This window comes from Spea bombifrons, chromosome 4 (genome assembly GCF_027358695.1).
Source record: "Spea bombifrons isolate aSpeBom1 chromosome 4, aSpeBom1.2.pri, whole genome shotgun sequence".
Classification (NCBI taxonomy): Eukaryota; Metazoa; Chordata; class Amphibia; order Anura; family Pelobatidae; genus Spea; species Spea bombifrons.
The window spans coordinates 50340587-50357929 of NC_071090.1; the positions used below are offsets into that span (position 1 = coordinate 50340587).

Below are 17343 nucleotides of genomic sequence, written 5' to 3' on the forward strand. Positions count from 1 at the left end.
TTTTTTGGTCCATTCATTTTTGGACAACACATTTTGTTTCCTGCTCTTTCGTTTCTGAATAAATTCAGAGGCTTTTTTACTATTTGGAAACCAAATTCGTTGCCACTCACTCTCATTTACTCTCTCTTGCTCAATGCAGATGGAATCACCAACAAAGGTACTGAAATTCTGGTATCTCTGTGCGCTTACACAAAAGGGCGGAGCCACGGGGACAGCCTCTCTCCCATTCCTCCAATCGGGTGGAGGGTGTGCCCAGAAGTTCCACCCTTTTATGGAAGCTGTTTGCTTTGTTTTTGTTTGTTTCGTTAGGAGTACTTCCTTGTTTTTGGAATTCGTATGAATTGACAATATTGGGAACTTTTGTCAAAACTGAAATTCGTACATATCCGAATGCACAAGTCTGTTCCACAGCACTGTCCAGCAGACAGACACATCACGCAAGAGGTTGGTGGCATTGCAATTGGCCAAAAGTTATTTTTTCTGTAGCAAAAGTAAAGGGTAACTATTTATTTTTTCAAGAAAGATAGGTTAGTCAGAAAATTTTTTTTTTTACCTTTTCTGCCATCTGTAAAAATTCCTCCCACACATGTCCAGTGGTGTATCCTGGCCTAGGTCCAGGGGTATACCTAGAGTATTTGACACTCGGGTCAGATCCTGTATGTGGCACACACTACACACAAAAAAAAATAATGTTGGCAAGAAAATGTATTTCACAAATTTGTAAACCGTATTTCAACTTTGCCCTCAAAACAGCCTGTCTGTTCCACCTCTGCTGCCAAAACAGCCAGCTTGTGCCAACTCTGCCTCTGTAGCAACCTTCACTCTCCCGCACCCCCTTACCTCTCTTGCAGATTTTACTGGTCCGGGGGCCTGCTGAGTATCACAGGCCAGTAGCACCCACACACTGTGTTAGGAAACTCTTTTTCTGCCCAGGGGAAGCAGGAACCTGGGCAGGGAAAAGAGTTTCCTCACACAGCGGTAAGCTGCGGGCCCTGGTTAGGCGGCCGTCGGGTATCCGGGGCGGACTGTTCCCCCGCCCCACCTTAGGTACACTACTGCCTAGGCCAGCTAGACTTTGGTTGACAGGTCCTGGAGGAGGAGACAGTAGACATTCTGCCACATTACAGGATACAGATTGTCCCATTAGGGTATCAGGCTTCCATGTGCATTACTGCTTAATGGGCTGTTTATGGAAAATGAACAATAGGAGTACAATACATTTCTGTATCCAATCCAGTTTAGTGAATGTGAGTGAAAAAGAGGAAAATACTATACTTTTACTTAGGGCTGTATGCCAGCTCTTTTGCTGAATGTCTGTAGACATAGTCATAAGGATCCCAAACACATTCAGACTAAAATGTTTCAATCAGAGCAGCAACGAGAGCAAATTGGTAACTGGTGACCCTGGTTGGTTTTCATGGTAACTGATGCCTGTTTGTATGCTCTACATAGTATAGCATAGCATAGCTAATTACCTACTAAATCTACTAAATGAAACTGAAATAAGGCCAGTATATATATTAAGTGTATATATATATATATATATATATATACTGAAAAGATGCTGTTAATAAGCTGTCAGAAGTATTGCCGTTATGACATTTTTAGACACTCACCATGGTGATCTAGCTTTATTAGAATCTTTGTAAATTATTTAGCTGTAACAAAAGCCTCATTCACTGCTGCCCTAAAAGTTGCTTTGTGTGGCATTCTTGCTAGTGTATTATTGTAGGGTCTATTAAACAAGGTCTCATGGTCCAGTGCCCTTTCTTTAAGTTTGACCCAATGAATTTTTGGGGTCCTGAGCACAGTGTGAATAAGCAAAAGGTTTCAGTCTCATCCACAGAGCTCATTAGGACTATATAGAAATACAATAAACACCCACACATTATCAACATTTGCACTATGGAATACTCAGTAGACAAACAGCCTGGTGCAAGGATGGACTCAGTTGGGCATTTATTCCAGCCCACATAACAATTTAACAGACTAAAGCCCCAGCTCATTTAGCAACCAGTGTTTTGTCCTTTGTAGGAAAGCTTCAGTTACTTGTTTTCAGCTCTCAATGCACTGAATTCCACACATTTTGTGTATATCCAACCAAATTCAATAGATTGTAGAATTCTTAATTTCTTTGATAAAGAAAATGTGTGAGATTTGGCATTACATCTAATTTTTGTAAAAAAAAACAAAAAAACATGTTTAACCAACATTGTGGAAACTGCCACTATGATTTGTGCCCCGATGATCCACCAGATGTGCTCTTGGCAAACAATTAGTTAATGTTTTTGCGGAGCAATAAATCTAGTAATTTGTAAATTTGTTATAAAACTAAATTTATTATAAAAACAAATTGAAGAGATGTTGTGGTAACCATGGCAGGTTAAAAAAGCAAATCTTGAAACACTGTAATAATCTATAAAGGATTGATTGTGCTATAGAGGATTGTACTGGAGACATCAAATTTAGTTTGGAAATATTTTACGCATACATGGTAAATTAAAAAACGGCTTGAGACAATATATTTTTGTGGGGAAAAGTTTTTCACGTTAGTGTTATTCCTGGCTGTTGATGTTAAGTCCCTCTAGGGCTTTATTTCCTACACATCAAACTAGTTTTTTTTTAGTGGTGCCACAAGAAGCCAGGAAGGGAGGTTGGGACACAACTATGAAATTACCGGCCAGTAATGGATAGATTAACGATTTGTTGGACAGGTATAGCAAAAAATGATCAAACCATATTCCACTGTGTGGTCTGCAGGATGGACGTCAGAGTGAAAAAAAGAGAAAACTAAATTTCTCACTCTTAACAAAAAATAATAAAAATAAAAAAATACAGTTTTTCTTTTTAAATATTGAATTAAAACATACAATAAATATTTAAAGGAATGGTGTCATCATTATATCACTTAAAGGGACAATTGTGGTATCCTCACCAGGAGGTTCTCTGTTACAAGAGTGATCATTAGGATCATTAGTGCTTACAAAGACCCCACAGAGATCTCTAGTCATGTTGCACTGCTCTAAGATTAAAAAAAAAGAACCGACAATGATAAAAATGCACAGTTGTATAATGGCAACATAAAAAATATGTGATTTTGAAATCTGTCATCACTATTAAAGATACAGTCCCAGCATGTGAAGTTTAAAAAACATATATGATACATGTCTTTTTCATATTTTCCCTGTAATTACAAAATCCTATGCATATGAGTTCTTTCTATTATAATATATTTTAATAAAAAAAAAACAAAAAAAAACCTTTAACAATCAATACACTAAACAATGGAGATGGAAATAACAGTGTTCAAAGACATGGCAGTGTTTAACTGTAAAATATCCTTCTTTAAGGGGTTAATTAAGCTTTATTGGTTATTCAGCTCACCATGGTGAATGCATGTCATCACTTAACGAAATGGTAGTCCCTTGACTAGCTATCACTGAGCTTTTCAAAATCAACCTCAATATAAAACATCTATTTGAGAACATTAGGTGCGATGCTTAGAAACGTACACTGTTGTGGGGGGAATAATTGATTTCTAGTGCAAATGAGGTTCTTGAATTCTTGAATTGAAAAATATCACACTGTAATTGCAGAGTTATTTGTCCTGACTTTAATGGTTGTTTACATCGATGGATAAAATGGACTGATAAACTAAATGTCTCTGAAATACTTTTCTCTTAACATGTTTGCTAATTCCTGTCCTGCTTTCAAGATTGAAACAAACATGATAATTGCAGTGTTTCATTCACTGAGCTTTCTGTAATTTGCTTTTCTATGTGCACTCAGTATTCGTTCAAATGGCTGGCCTTTTAAAATCAAAACGGGTAAGACGATAACAAAAATCTTGAGTTTCTTGATAGATGGAATCAGAGAGCTGCTTGACAGGAGATTTACATGAGGAAGTGCTGCTTTTATAAGTGATGGGAACTTGAAATTTGATTACAAGTAACCTTTGGCTTCCCATGTGTTAGACAACAGTCCATGTTGTTAAGGGCAATTTCCATGCACAGCATGTGGGTCCTGCTTCTTAGCCCTGAGACATGGCCGTTTACTGGTCACAACCATTTGCGCATTTTAAGCAGTCTGGCTCTGTAAAGCTTAATAAATCATTGCTAAATGGATATCCCTTAATTGTCATTCGTCATGATTTGTTTGCATGTGAATCCTTTGTCATCGTCTTAGGACTTAAATATTGTATTGCTTTTCAATAGTTTTTAAGAATCTAGACTCAATGTCAAGACTGAGTTTTAATGACTACAGTTTTACAGGATTATTGTAATAGGTTATAATTATGTTGTGTGGGTTCTACAAATGAAACAAAAATATACCCCAAAACAACATTATGTTTCAACAAATAAGATATTTTATTAAGATTTATGTCTGCAACAAAATGTCCCGATTACAAAGGGTTTGCCTTTCTAACCGAGTTGATCGTTTGTTGTGTTCAGCCCTGAGGTCATCACACATCCAGATCAAGAATTGGTGGCTGGGAAAGCCATTGCTAGGCAGTAGCCAAGGGGGCTGAAGCCACGGAGTCTTATGAATCGAGCCCCAGGTGTAGCGGTAGAGAGGCACATTTTCAATAATTGATGATTACAATGTTGATTAATGTTTGCTGATTAGTGTATTTCAGAGCTTATGTTGTATTTGTCTGCAGTATACATGGACTACATTCTCAAGGAAAACAGAAAACAGCTGTACAATTATATTATCATTTTAGTTATTTAAAATATGAATATAATGAAGCTTTTATGTTCACTATGACTAATCTAATCAAGATAGCCGTTCTCATCACTGACAATACCAGCTGAAGTATGTACTCACAGTGTATGCTGCCCTTACTCACCTGCATCCTATCACACAAAAGGGGCATTAAACAAAGCAGGCAAACATACAATTTGTCTCTGGATGCACTCCGCTTATACTCCAGAAAGAACGTGAACATGGAACAAACCACTTGAGGCAGCTGTCAGTAGGCCCTTGATGATGTTTGGATGCTGACAGCAACTTTTGTCCTGTGGTAAAGACGACCCTGTATTTGACATGCTTAAGAATGGACATATTATAGTTCTTTTCTAGAATATACAGAATATGTCAAAATGCATATAGAGGAATTCTGGAAAAACCCCATGTGTTTGTCAGGGGGGCACTGCAGACATTTAGGGGGACCTAATATGCATTCAAGGGCTTATGATGATTAGAGTGTGCCTTTAAAATCGAATGTCCTGCTTTCCCTCTTCTTGTCTCTATACACTTAAAAGTGCTGCCCCCCCCGGCAATTTGCAAGCGCACTATGATTAGACTTGATTAGACGTTGGCTTTAAGCTCTAATTTCCATGATCTGATGGACTGTGCAGCAACTGTGCCATGAACATAAGCTTACTGCCACTACAGCGACTGAGTGAGTCCTGCAAAACTTTAGAGACTACTTTTAGAGTGAACAAGATCAACAAAAGCCTAGTCTTTTGGAATAATATTTGCATCACATTGGGCATTTGATTTTAATTCTCAAGGCTAAATCTCTGACGTATCTGCTGTGATCAGTTAGCCCCCCTTTGCTTTGTCCTTGTGATGTGCCATGGCCTGATAACAACTTTCTTGTCATATAATAATTTAAATTTTTTGGTTTGAGTGCTGACAGCCTTTAGTTAAAGATACCGTTTAATTGGCCAACATAGAAAAAGATGTAAGGTCGCTTATGTGACCTCTTTTTCTTGTCTTGGACCAATACAGTTATGTCTATATTCCTTACCAAAATACGTATAACCCTAATAGTACAAAGAAGAGCAATCGGCTGATTATAAACTCTGACGGTGATGGCCCAGCCACCTCTACTCGTATTTCACTGGTGTAATTATATCTATACCCTCAGAATAACAGAGGGTGTTCCTAGTAGGGTGTGAGACCATGTGAATGATGAAAACAGTGGTGACATTAACAATGTGTAATGTTACATTCAAATATCAATAGTGTATTTTCATTAGCATTCACTACTAAACCTATAGGGTACTTGTATGTATTCGTATGTCTCCGCATATCATACACCATGAGTAGCCAACCTGTATTACTTCAGGAGTTGTAGTCCATCAGCAAGTTGCATAATGGAATTTCTTTCCTGTGTTAATGATTTTTTAAACATCTTCACTTTTATGTTCTGAAGCAATACTGAGAACACTTTTGACATTTAGGGATGTTTTGAAAACTGATAGACAACCATAGTTTTTTCTTCATAATAGAAACGTTATGTGTTCTTGTTCTTTAGTGTCTCCACTAAAAGGTTACAAGAAAAAGAAACACAACTGCTAAAGCTAATATTACCGGTATATAAGATGGATGTTACATAACATTTATAGAAAATAAATGCCTAAAAACCCATCACCTGGACTGGCATGATCAGCATGGCAGGGGATCATGAATGAATGCATTCACTTGTTGAAATTGTGCCACCAGCCATGAATGTACATTCACAAACTGTTACTGCCTGCATGATGGATATAGAATATGTATAACTGCTATTGCCCAGTTGTAGTTGAGGATTTCTTGATTTAGAATTATTATTATCAAAACATAAATATAGTAATATATGCAAAATATGGCTTCTCTCTTCTATTATTTCTGTCTAACCTAATGATGCAAGTAAGGTGTTCTAATCATGATACATCCTAGCTGCAACATGAGCAGACAGGACCATTTTCATTCGTAGCAGGTGATGAGACAACAAAAGTAGAAAGTAGTTATTGCCTTCATAACCTATAGATCACTATTTTAAAGAGCCCAAATATAACAGACATCATAATCATATGCCTACCATGCAGTTATTCTACTATTTACATTATCAATAGTTGTTGGGAAGACTCTATCTATCTATCTATCTATCTATCTATCTATCTATCTATCTATCTATCTATCTATCTATCTCTCTCTCTCTCTCTCTGTCTATCTAATTAAATTATTTGTGTAAGAACACATAATCTGAACCTTAAAAAGGCTTTTGAAAAAAGAATGCTTGTTTTCTTGAGGACCATTTAATTACAAGAATCATTCACACATAATGTACATAGAAAACCTTGTTCTGGTTCAAATGAAGATTCAATTAATTCAGTAAGTCCTTCATCTAGGCTATTTATTATTATAGAAATATATATTTTTGTATAATATTTATGTAGCCATTTTTTAATCGAACAATTTTCCATTTAACATTCCATGCCCACTGATTATTTGTCTTCTTGGCTTTATCTTAAAATGTAAGCAGAGTACACACAAAACAGAAAAAAGCTCAAGTTGGAATAATGATAATTAAATATAAAATATAAGTTTTATAATTTCATTGTTGATGCCACAAATCTCCACGTTAAGCACTGTTAGCAGAAGTTAAAATCACTTAAATATTAATTATTAAGCTATTATAGAAAAAAAAGTCAAACATTTAGAGTTTTACAGTTTATAAACGGTAACACTTAATTAAAGGGTGCTTCCCTAGAGACAGAAGTTGCTTCTTTGTGGTGCAATAGTATTTTGCAAGCAGCTGTATTTCCTATTCTTACTGGTATGGTATAACTGCCTTGTTTAACTGGTTCTCCTCACACTACAACAAGCTCATTGTGAAAAATAAAATCCAGTTCAGAGACCAGTATAGCTTTTTACTGCATTTAAGTCATGTGCAGCATTTAATTGTTGGTCTTGTCATCCCCACTTGACATAATGAATGAGCTGGACACACCTTCCCCCAGAAGGAGCTCGCCTTATCTCTGTGAAGTGCTCATTGACCTATCTATATGGAGCACTCAGCACAGCTAAGAAATAGCACATAACAATTACTCCTTGCATCTGAAGAACACATGAAGTTGACAACAATATCTTGTACCCTCATCTGATTTCCTTAGAAAGTTTGTGAACTGGGGATATTTTAAACTTTAACACCACTCTTCAGAATGTTCTCTGGTGCTCAGTCTTCTCCTGCTGTGAACTGGGAACTTATGGGACCTTCTGCTCTCACCCAACACAAGCCTGTACCTCATGGATTTGGGAGTATGGGGAGAAGCTTTCTGATAGATGACCTGCTCCGGGATGTGGACCACCACACTGTGAAGCACCCTCCTGTTGCTTGTAGTGCTGTCCCAGGAACATTGAGTCCAGCAGCGGAACAAATCAGCCCATCGGGAGGTACATATCCGGCAGCATGGGCTTTTCACCTATTCCACCAGTCAGACAGACTACCTGCTCTCTACCCCAACACCAGGGGAACTTTCCATCCTGCAACAGGTATGCCAGATAATTCTTACTGAGTCATCATGTTACTACTTGACATTAATAACTGAATGGCAAGAAATGTAATAACAAACCAATTAATCCATGATACCCAATAGGCGTTTTCTATTAGCTTTATTGTAATTAAAAATACTTAATCTAAAGAATTATGAAACTACAGGTTTGGGTTACTACAAATTATTATTGCATTACAGATTTTCTAATTGTTCTGCCCAGCAAAAAAAAATAAATAGATAAAATAATTCCAGTGGAAAGCTTGAAAAGTGTTGTTGGTTGTTTTGGCTGGACCATTCCCTTGGTTGCTACAGCAACAAGACCATTTTTCAAACTTTGTGCTAGAATTATATTTTATACCCAACCACCAATGACTCTTGTTTAGTCTTTATAAATATGGCCCTATCTGTAATTATTATTTCCAAATATATTCTCCCGCTTGCCTTTGCTAAAAGTCATTTTAAAAAAATCACCAGCATCATCCAAAACAGCAAAGCACTTGGATTCCAGAAACAAAAAACATAAACTCGATGTTTATACAACAAGAAAATACAGTTTTTGACAAGTTGCTGTTTAATGAAGATTGTAATTTGAATTGCTATAATGGGTAATTTTACAAATTTGTAACCTGTTGCTGAAACCCATTTACAAAAATGATGAACAAGAAGAATTATTGTACTTAGATATAAAAAATTGGAGTAAATAACATGCATTGCAAGAATGACTTTCATGAACTGCAAATCTAATAATGATTGACTACAGGGCATATTATATTCTGTATAATTCCATAACAATACAAATTGTTATGTATATTGTCCATAAAATGAATAGTAGTCTAGGGAACTTTAAGTGGCTAAATATTCCAGTAGTGTCATATGGGGTGGGGATGCAAAGTTCAACTTTATTCTTCACCAAGGGGCAGGCAATTATCTATTATTTTTTCATAAATGTGAACCATGTTATATATTTATTTCATATATACATATTTTTTCTGGTCAAATCTGAAGTTTTCTGTAGTGAACAGTCCTATCAAAAAAACAAGTTTGTCTTTAATCTTAAAAGGGCCCTTGACAAGTATCTGTTTGTGGGTCACCTTGTATGCCAGAGAGAGAAAAACTACAACCTTCAGTCAACTCATAGCACTACATCTAATATGGGACTGCTACTCCCATTATGCTCAGCTATAAAAGTGTTAGATGAGCACAATGTCATACCCTGGAGCAGCTGAATTTTTAAAATGTTCTCACCATGTCTTGCTTCAAGTTTTCTCTAATTCCATCCCAATTAGCCTGATCCAGGGCAGCACCCCTCTACTAATGTACCATGGCCTTTCTCCTTTACTAGGAATCTTCTCAGTGTATGGACATATGAGGTCATATCCCACCTATCAGTCTTATGCTGCGCATAAAAGATACTATGAAGGTCCGCATAGACCATCCACAGAATATATTGACTGGTTTTAAGAAAATTTCAGATATCGGCGACTGGCCTATTGAGAGTGGTGGCATACTAAGACAACACAGCTAAACATGTAGTAAAACTTCCCCACATCTTATTGTCTAGGTCTAGAATATGAGAACATAAATTTGGTAAAGATGATACCTTTATTGGCCAACTGACGTATAATGGATTGCAAGCTTTCGAGACTGTATAGCTCTCTTCCTAAGGTATATTATAGAGTTGAAGCAGAAATTGCTCATACATTTATACAGTAACATGCAGATATGCCACTTACCCTAAATCAAATTCTCAAGCTTCTCCACTTCTCTTATATTCCCTAATGCCATTATATTATCCAATTCATTTTTGCCACCTTGCTGCATTTAGTTTTCCTATTTTTTTTAGATCTTTTGTCATCCTTCTCACTCGCTTTAAACGCTGTCTCTTTAATTTTATAATCACTGTCTCTACTCAGTATTTCTATCTAGAAGGCCAGAAGATTAGATGTAATGGTATGACATTTTACTTCACTGGGAGGGTGGTAGATAAGTGGAACAGCCTCCCAGTAGAAGCGATAGAGGCTAATACAATGAGGGAATTTAATTATGCATTAGACAGGCATTAAGCTATCCTGAATCTAAGGCAAGATCAAGGACTTTTTGTTCTGTGTTTCTATATCAATTTAAAATGGATGGGGTCCTGATAAGTCACTTCTCCTTAGGCACTCAAAACCCCAGAGCCACCCTGCCCCCAATATATGTTTCCTTATTTAGATCAAAAAGGATATTTACACATGAAAACTGTCCACTGAAGACAATTTCTGGAAGTATTCATTATGACAAATGTAAAGGAAATGAGGTTGGTTATTGCCACAACTGGTTGATGCACCACATTAAACATCAGATGAAGATCTGAATAATCTTTCTAAAAGGGTGTCGCAGTATACATGGGTGTGGAACAAAAGCTATTACTATAACATATCATTACAACATCGCCAATGAACTGCTTTTATTTCGTCTTGAGTTTTGGAAGGTACAGGTATTACTTCCTGCTGTACATTTTTATGTATCTATATGATACACTATGTGTTTATTCACTGAAGATCTAATTAGAAGGCCTAGGAGGGAGATCTTAGTTTATTCGAATGGCCAGGAGGTGTTTTATCTTGTTACCACATCAAGATAAGCTGTAGAAAGAAAAAAAAAGCAAATTTAGTAAAGATTATACCTTTATCATCTTTACATCTTTATAGCATGTATGATATGCATGAAGAAGAATCTAGATAGTCTTGAAAGCTTGCAGTACATTAGCCGATAAAAATAATCTTTACTAAATCAAGTGCCCCTAACCTCAATGTTGTCTAAAAATAAAACACTAACTAGACACCTAAAGTCATGATGATGGCCAGGCAGCCCGACACTTTAAGGTGGTGGCCAGCAATGCATGCCACTTTTTTCTGCATGTAGCATGGCCAGTCCGGACCTGCCTGATGTAATGGAGAGTGACAGACAACACACTTAGCTCTAGCAAACTGGGGTAACAATGAACAAACGGAGCAACTCCATGGGGCAGACTAAATACAGGATGATCAGGTAGAGAAGGAGCACACAGAAAAGTAAAACAAGAGCAGAGCAAACCATAGGAGCAGCATACCCCACATAGCAAGCAATGAAACCTGACAGGTACCCGCTGCACAAGAGGCTTATGGAGCATTGGCCTTATGTCCCACTCAATCCCTGATTCTGTTTAGGTGACTGAAAAAGGCCCCCCTTATAACCTTACCCAAGGTAGAAATTTAGAGGTTTTGGGGATATTGTATGTCTTACAATGAGCTAACATTAATTAGATAGTAGATGACATCATTTTTTGTAGATATTCACTGAATACTGTTGGTTGGGTTGTTTCCTTGCCTATGGCTGGGATGGCTCCGCTTCTCACTTTATTTGTATAACACTAAAGGAAATCTGGTTGTGCCGTCAAAAACATAGACACTTTATAATGATGCTGGACAGGCAATTTTTTTACCCATTTAGTTCTATTTCAGAAGAATCACTCTCAATAAAAGGTCAGCTAAAGTGTTAATTTACATAATTCACTCAAGGGTAAAAAATAAATGATGATGCAATTAGAAAATGAAGGGAATTCATTTAACTGACACCACAAGGTTAAAGCTGCGTTTTGTATAGCTGTGTCCACAAAGATGCTGGACATACTACGGATAATATAAATGCAGATTCGCTATATTGTGTCACTCAGTTTTTAAGGTAGAATCCTCACATTCTGCCCACAGGTGAAGTCCATAAGAACTTGAATGTCAAAGATCTCCATTCCCAGCCTTAAAGAAAATAAAACATGAAATTAAGGAGCAAATACATTATATGGGAATTTGCTATTCTTCTGCCTTCTGAATCAATAGGCATTTTTATTGTGGTTATTATTTTTTTTAGAAACAGTAATAGTATATATATAAAGCTAATGTCTCTGTTCTCTAACAAACAGACAGTAGTATAATTGCTTGACTTTCTATCTCCCTTACGTGTTCTGTAATTGTGATGAACTAAAGGCAATCCTAGAGACAACACGAGAACGGCTGGAAAACATTTCTTCATTTCGGTTCCATTTTCTGGAGCCAGGCATGCTGCACATACAGAGAAAAGAAAAATGTCGGTGCGCTAAGCTATTCCCAGGCTCAAATAATACAAATGTGTAAAATGAGGCCTACCTCATAAATGCTGCACATACGGACCCAAAATGTAATATTAGGTGCTGAAAAAAATACTTAATGCTATTAACCATACTTCATGAAAATGTACAGAGTAAGATCAATTGGACTCTTAACTCTTTGTAATATCAGTGTATGTCCAAATGGTTTTATGCATATTTCATCAATATGTGTGTGTGTGTATATATATATATATATATATATATATATATATATATATATATATATATATATATATGTATGTATAGTGTGTGTGTATGTATATATATATATATATATATATATATATATATATTATGTAGTCTGTTTTTCCTTACCTATATAGTGAAACAAATGTCTGATTTTTAATTCTATTGTTTAATACTGCTTCAGACTTGATATACACAAACATCTCCAAGGCTTTCTGTATCTTTTGTTTATGTTTGTCATTGTCCATGTAACTTTATTGTACTGCTGAATCTGTTGCTTTTAGAAAATTCAAACATAATATTTCTTATATATAATATTTTATTTATGTTATCTTGTATTTATTTATCCTCCATTACTTACTTTGCTATAGTTTAGGCGATATGTATTCATGTTTCATATCAATGTAATTGTTGGCTAACTTAGCGTTTCCCCAGTAGCGGACACTGATAAGGTTGGATAATCGATTAGACGCATGTCTTGGTTTTTATCTTGCAGCTCTCTCAAAATGCTTCCTTCTGCAGTCCCTGCCATTCTACCCAGCCTGCTGCGGTGGGTCCTGTCAGCACCCTGCATCCCCCACTGCTTTTCCAAGTAAGCCTTTATGCTTCATCAGTAATGCTTCACTTATTCTGTAAACCAAAGCAGCAGGATTTAATGGGTCCCAGAAAGCTAATTGGTGATGCAATAGCAAGAAGCTAATTCCTAAGAAAAAAAGTTTCATTCAGTGCCCCTTCCGAAGATTTATCCGATTTAAGTGCACCAAACAATTGAAAGTGCCCCAATAGAAACCAAACCAACCAGACAAGAGGCTAATAGCTTTCTTGTTACCAATCATTTTAACCCTTTGGGTACCAAAGCATGAACATTGCCTATTCAAATGCATTGTGTCTAAAATGACCATATGAACTAATGTCTAACATGAGCATTAATTTATATCAATCTGCGGAATCTACAGATTTGATGCATCTGTCAGCATTCAGGTTTAGGAATTGTTTGGCTTCAGATATTGCCCCCCTGGATCAGTGCGTGTAGAAAAAGCTCAAAGATTAAATATAATGTGGACTAGTGAATTGTAAGTGTTACGTGCATTTGTGTTGTCAGAAACTGGTCAGTGACCAAAGACAGTAAAAATTAATTAAATTAAACCAATTCAGGCTACATTGCTGGGAGGTCAATAAGATTTCCTAAGATTTCACGGTGAATGATTATACTGCCAATGGTAGTGTTGATTTTATTAAAATTGCAAAAAAAAGTGGCTGCTGTAGTGAATGATCCCTGACAACTCGGGCAGTAAACACCGGCAGTTTAATGAGGCACAGCCTTACGAGTATCCCTTTAGGGGGCCGACACTTTCCCACAGAGCATATAACAAGGCCTGGATTGCATTAGAATGGGTGACAGCACCGTGACCAATCTCCACTTTCACTTTACTCATCCACACGCGACTTCACCATCATTTTTCACTGTGCAGATGAACTTTAGGAACCATTTCTCAGTGAAAGGACCTTGGCAAGGGTCATTTGTCCTTTTGTGTGACCATAAAGCAGAGAGCTATATGCAGTCTTTTCTCCTGTCCCACATTCCTTTGGAATCTCTGCACACCATTTAAAACACTCCACTGAAAACTAAAGCAGTGAATGAAAGTGACTTTTATAGACTCTTTTAAGCTCATCTTCCCCTATAACCTCTTCTACCTGAAAAGAGGTTAAGAGCATGAGATGAGCATATAGAGAAACTGGTTGAATAATGCATAGGTCACATTATCAACTGCAAGGATTGTTTATTAACCCAGACTGAGGCACAATTTTAAATGCACCTATTAATTGCCCATTTAACAAGTATTGAATGGCAATGGTAAATGAAAACTGTGACTAAACCTTTTACTCAGTCCTTCAAGGTGGTCTTCCACAATGGGAAATCAATTTTGTTATACATATCAAGTAGACATTTATCACTACCTTTGTCAGGGATTACTTACACTAATTTTATACATCTTCCCAGTGACATTGAGCTAATTGTCTTTCATAGCACGTGACAGAGGATGTTTTTCCGTAAAACCAGGGCCTTTTATTATTAGCTAAACATTCATACTCTCAGATCAAGAAGGACATAGGAAAGGTCGCCTTAATAAGTGGAGACCTTACTGTATTTTCTAAAAGTTTAGACAAATGCATGTATGAGATACACACGGTTTAGTCTAGCGTGCTGTAATTAATCCTATTTTTTTTTTTGAACAGGAAATGAAAGTCAACTACCACTGTTAGCACAGGACTCAAACTCAAAGACGCGGCGTGTAATTTTAAGAAGAGCAGTTTTTTCAGAAGACCAGAGGAAAGCACTTGAGAAGATGTTCCAGAAACAAAAATACATCAGTAAAGCTGATAGAAAGAAGCTTGCAGTTAACCTTGATTTAAAAGAGTCCCAGGTACTGAAAACTAAAGCAAAAATAAAATTCCTGGATGTTAAGGAAATGGCAAAGTAATAATATGCAAATAGTAAATCTAAAGCAGTTCTTTCAGTGACACATTGATATGATTCTATGGTAGTCGAGCTAAAAGTCAAGGGAATTGATCTACACTGGACATGACTAGATGGGCCATAGGGCAGCTCTGGAGGTGAATATGTCAGTGGTTCTTGTCTCTAAAGAACATGTTTGCTTACCTAGTTTCCAGGTTTGAAGTGACCTACAATAAAATACATCTTCTAGCACATAATAAAAATAATAGAATGATTAATGTAATGTAGCTTGCAAATGCCCTTCTTTAGGAGAGACAGTCCTGTTTGGTATGTTCTTCACACTAAAAGTCACAGAATTGCATATGTAAGCTTCATTGAAATGTGTATTATTCTTCGTAAGGTTTCACTCAGTTACATGAACAGCTACCACAGGTAGCAAAAGTATTTTGGGTTTGTTGTATAAGGGGGTATTGACAGGAGTGTGACTCTTAAAGGACAAGAGTTATATCTACCGGTAGTTGTGATCCAGATTCCCCAGAAAAGTATATTAGATGTAATGTATGGAAGGTTTATTTTATAGAAAGGGTTGAAGATAAGTGGAACAGCCTCCCAACAGAGGTGGGAGACAGTGTGAGGTCATTTATAAAAATGCATGGCGTAGGCATATGGCTATCCTGAATTACATTTAAAAAAATGTTCAGACTAGATTGGCCCCTAAACATTTTCCTCTATGCAGATGACATGCCAACTTGCACATTTAATTAATATAGATAATGAACAAATGGAAATGAAAATATACAGTAGAGGCAAACAAGTCCACTCCAATGCTGCCTTGTTCTTTGTATATATTTTATTGTTGTGCAGTGTTATTCACAATGTCTACAAACTTAGAGGAAAAATCATATGAACCTAAAAGCATTAAAAGTGACTGTCACATAAAGACAAAGCGCCAGCATAACGTGAGGCAGAAGATTTTAAATAAACATTTCTGTTTCATAATAATAACTATTTTTCTCCAGTAACCATGGGTGATGAGTCACCATTCCTGCTTTGAATCTTTTTCCTTCAATTAAGAGGAAACAATTTTTCTAGCATGTATAAACTCCAAAGAAATGGGGGAAAATAAGATATTGTGAAATTATTATTTCGTAATCGAATTCAAACACTGACATAAAAGACATTAATTCAGAATATGAATTCTTCATAATGCTCTGCTGTCCATGTCACAGACTGCCTAAAGAGTGTACAGAATTCCTAAATAATAGTTTTAAATGGATGATCTGGCTACCATGTCTAAACAAATAAATTGATGTATTAAAGATGGTATATGTCGAGGACAGTGGCAGAACATAACCAAATAAAATAATTGAAGCGCTAGACATGAACTGACCTTCACTAACAATATTTTCCATGTCCTCCACCCAAAAGAAAAAATCCTAAATCTATTATTATTTAAACAATGAAATAACTTTTTCAATTTAAAGAACTTTGGATACATGTAGTAAAAGTACATTTTCTTATTAAAGCTCCCAAATTAAATATGAATATATTCTTCAACAGGTAAAAATATGGTTCCAAAACAGAAGAATGAAGTGGCGAAACTCAAAAGAAAAGGAAGTTCTTTCTAAGCGGTGCCTTAATGATGACCCAAATGACCAGAAACTCTCAAGAACTGTATCGAGCATACCTATTTGCCCAAGTGAAAAGGATTTATGTAGCTTACAGCAGTTCAATAAGCTCAAGACACAATTATCAGAAAAAGCACCGGCTCTAGCAAGAGACTGATATTTAACTGCACAGGACAATTATCTGGAAACTTCAATTCACGTTATAGTGGATTCAAACCGGATCTGCAGTGCAGAACGGAAGCTACGTTGTAGAAACAGTATGCTGTTTAGTACTGTACAAAGTGGGTATACTGACAAGGACATTAAAGCACACTCTTGTTTTTTTTTTTAATGAGACACAGTGAATTTTTAGACTATTTTAATCTACAAATCTACACATCTTAGGATATTGCTGTTGAGAATAGTTTTTTACACACACCAGTTTTTTTAATATTGATGCAGATGTGCACCTGACAACTTGTTAGTTGAAAAAAGTTAGCAAAATTAAATGAATAAGCAAAGAGTTAACCCAATAATTTCATGTTTGTGCTTTATAAGACATCTACATTCTACTATTCCATATAGTAGTAATAGTATTCTAGTTACTTGGTTTATAAGCACTGCTTAGGTATACCAACCATTTCTGATTATTCTCTTCTTTCT

General features: G+C 36.3%; 1 protein-coding gene across 1 annotated transcript; it reads left to right on the forward strand.

Moving 5' to 3' along the window:
* Window positions 1-7933: 7933 nt before the first annotated feature.
* Window positions 7934-17021, forward strand: DBX2 (developing brain homeobox 2). The gene is made up of 4 exons (XM_053464576.1): window positions 7934-8265; window positions 13112-13207; window positions 14854-15041; window positions 16634-17021. Exons 1-4 carry the CDS (start codon window positions 7935-7937, stop codon window positions 16856-16858), a joined length of 840 nt encoding a protein of 279 aa, XP_053320551.1. The 5' UTR covers window position 7934; the 3' UTR covers window positions 16859-17021.
* The last annotated feature ends 322 nt before the right edge of the window (window positions 17022-17343 follow it).

Excerpts from the sequence above, each read along its gene's own strand:
- DBX2 (XM_053464576.1), top strand. The coding sequence starts at position 7,935 with ATGTTCTCTGGTGCTCAGTCTTCTCCTGCTGTGAACTGGGAACTTATG. Across the intron at positions 8,266-13,111 it reads AACTTTCCATCCTGCAACAG|CTCTCTCAAAATGCTTCCTT; the intron begins GTATGCCAGATA and ends TTTATCTTGCAG. Across the intron at positions 15,042-16,633 it reads TTGATTTAAAAGAGTCCCAG|GTAAAAATATGGTTCCAAAA; the intron begins GTACTGAAAACT and ends ATTCTTCAACAG.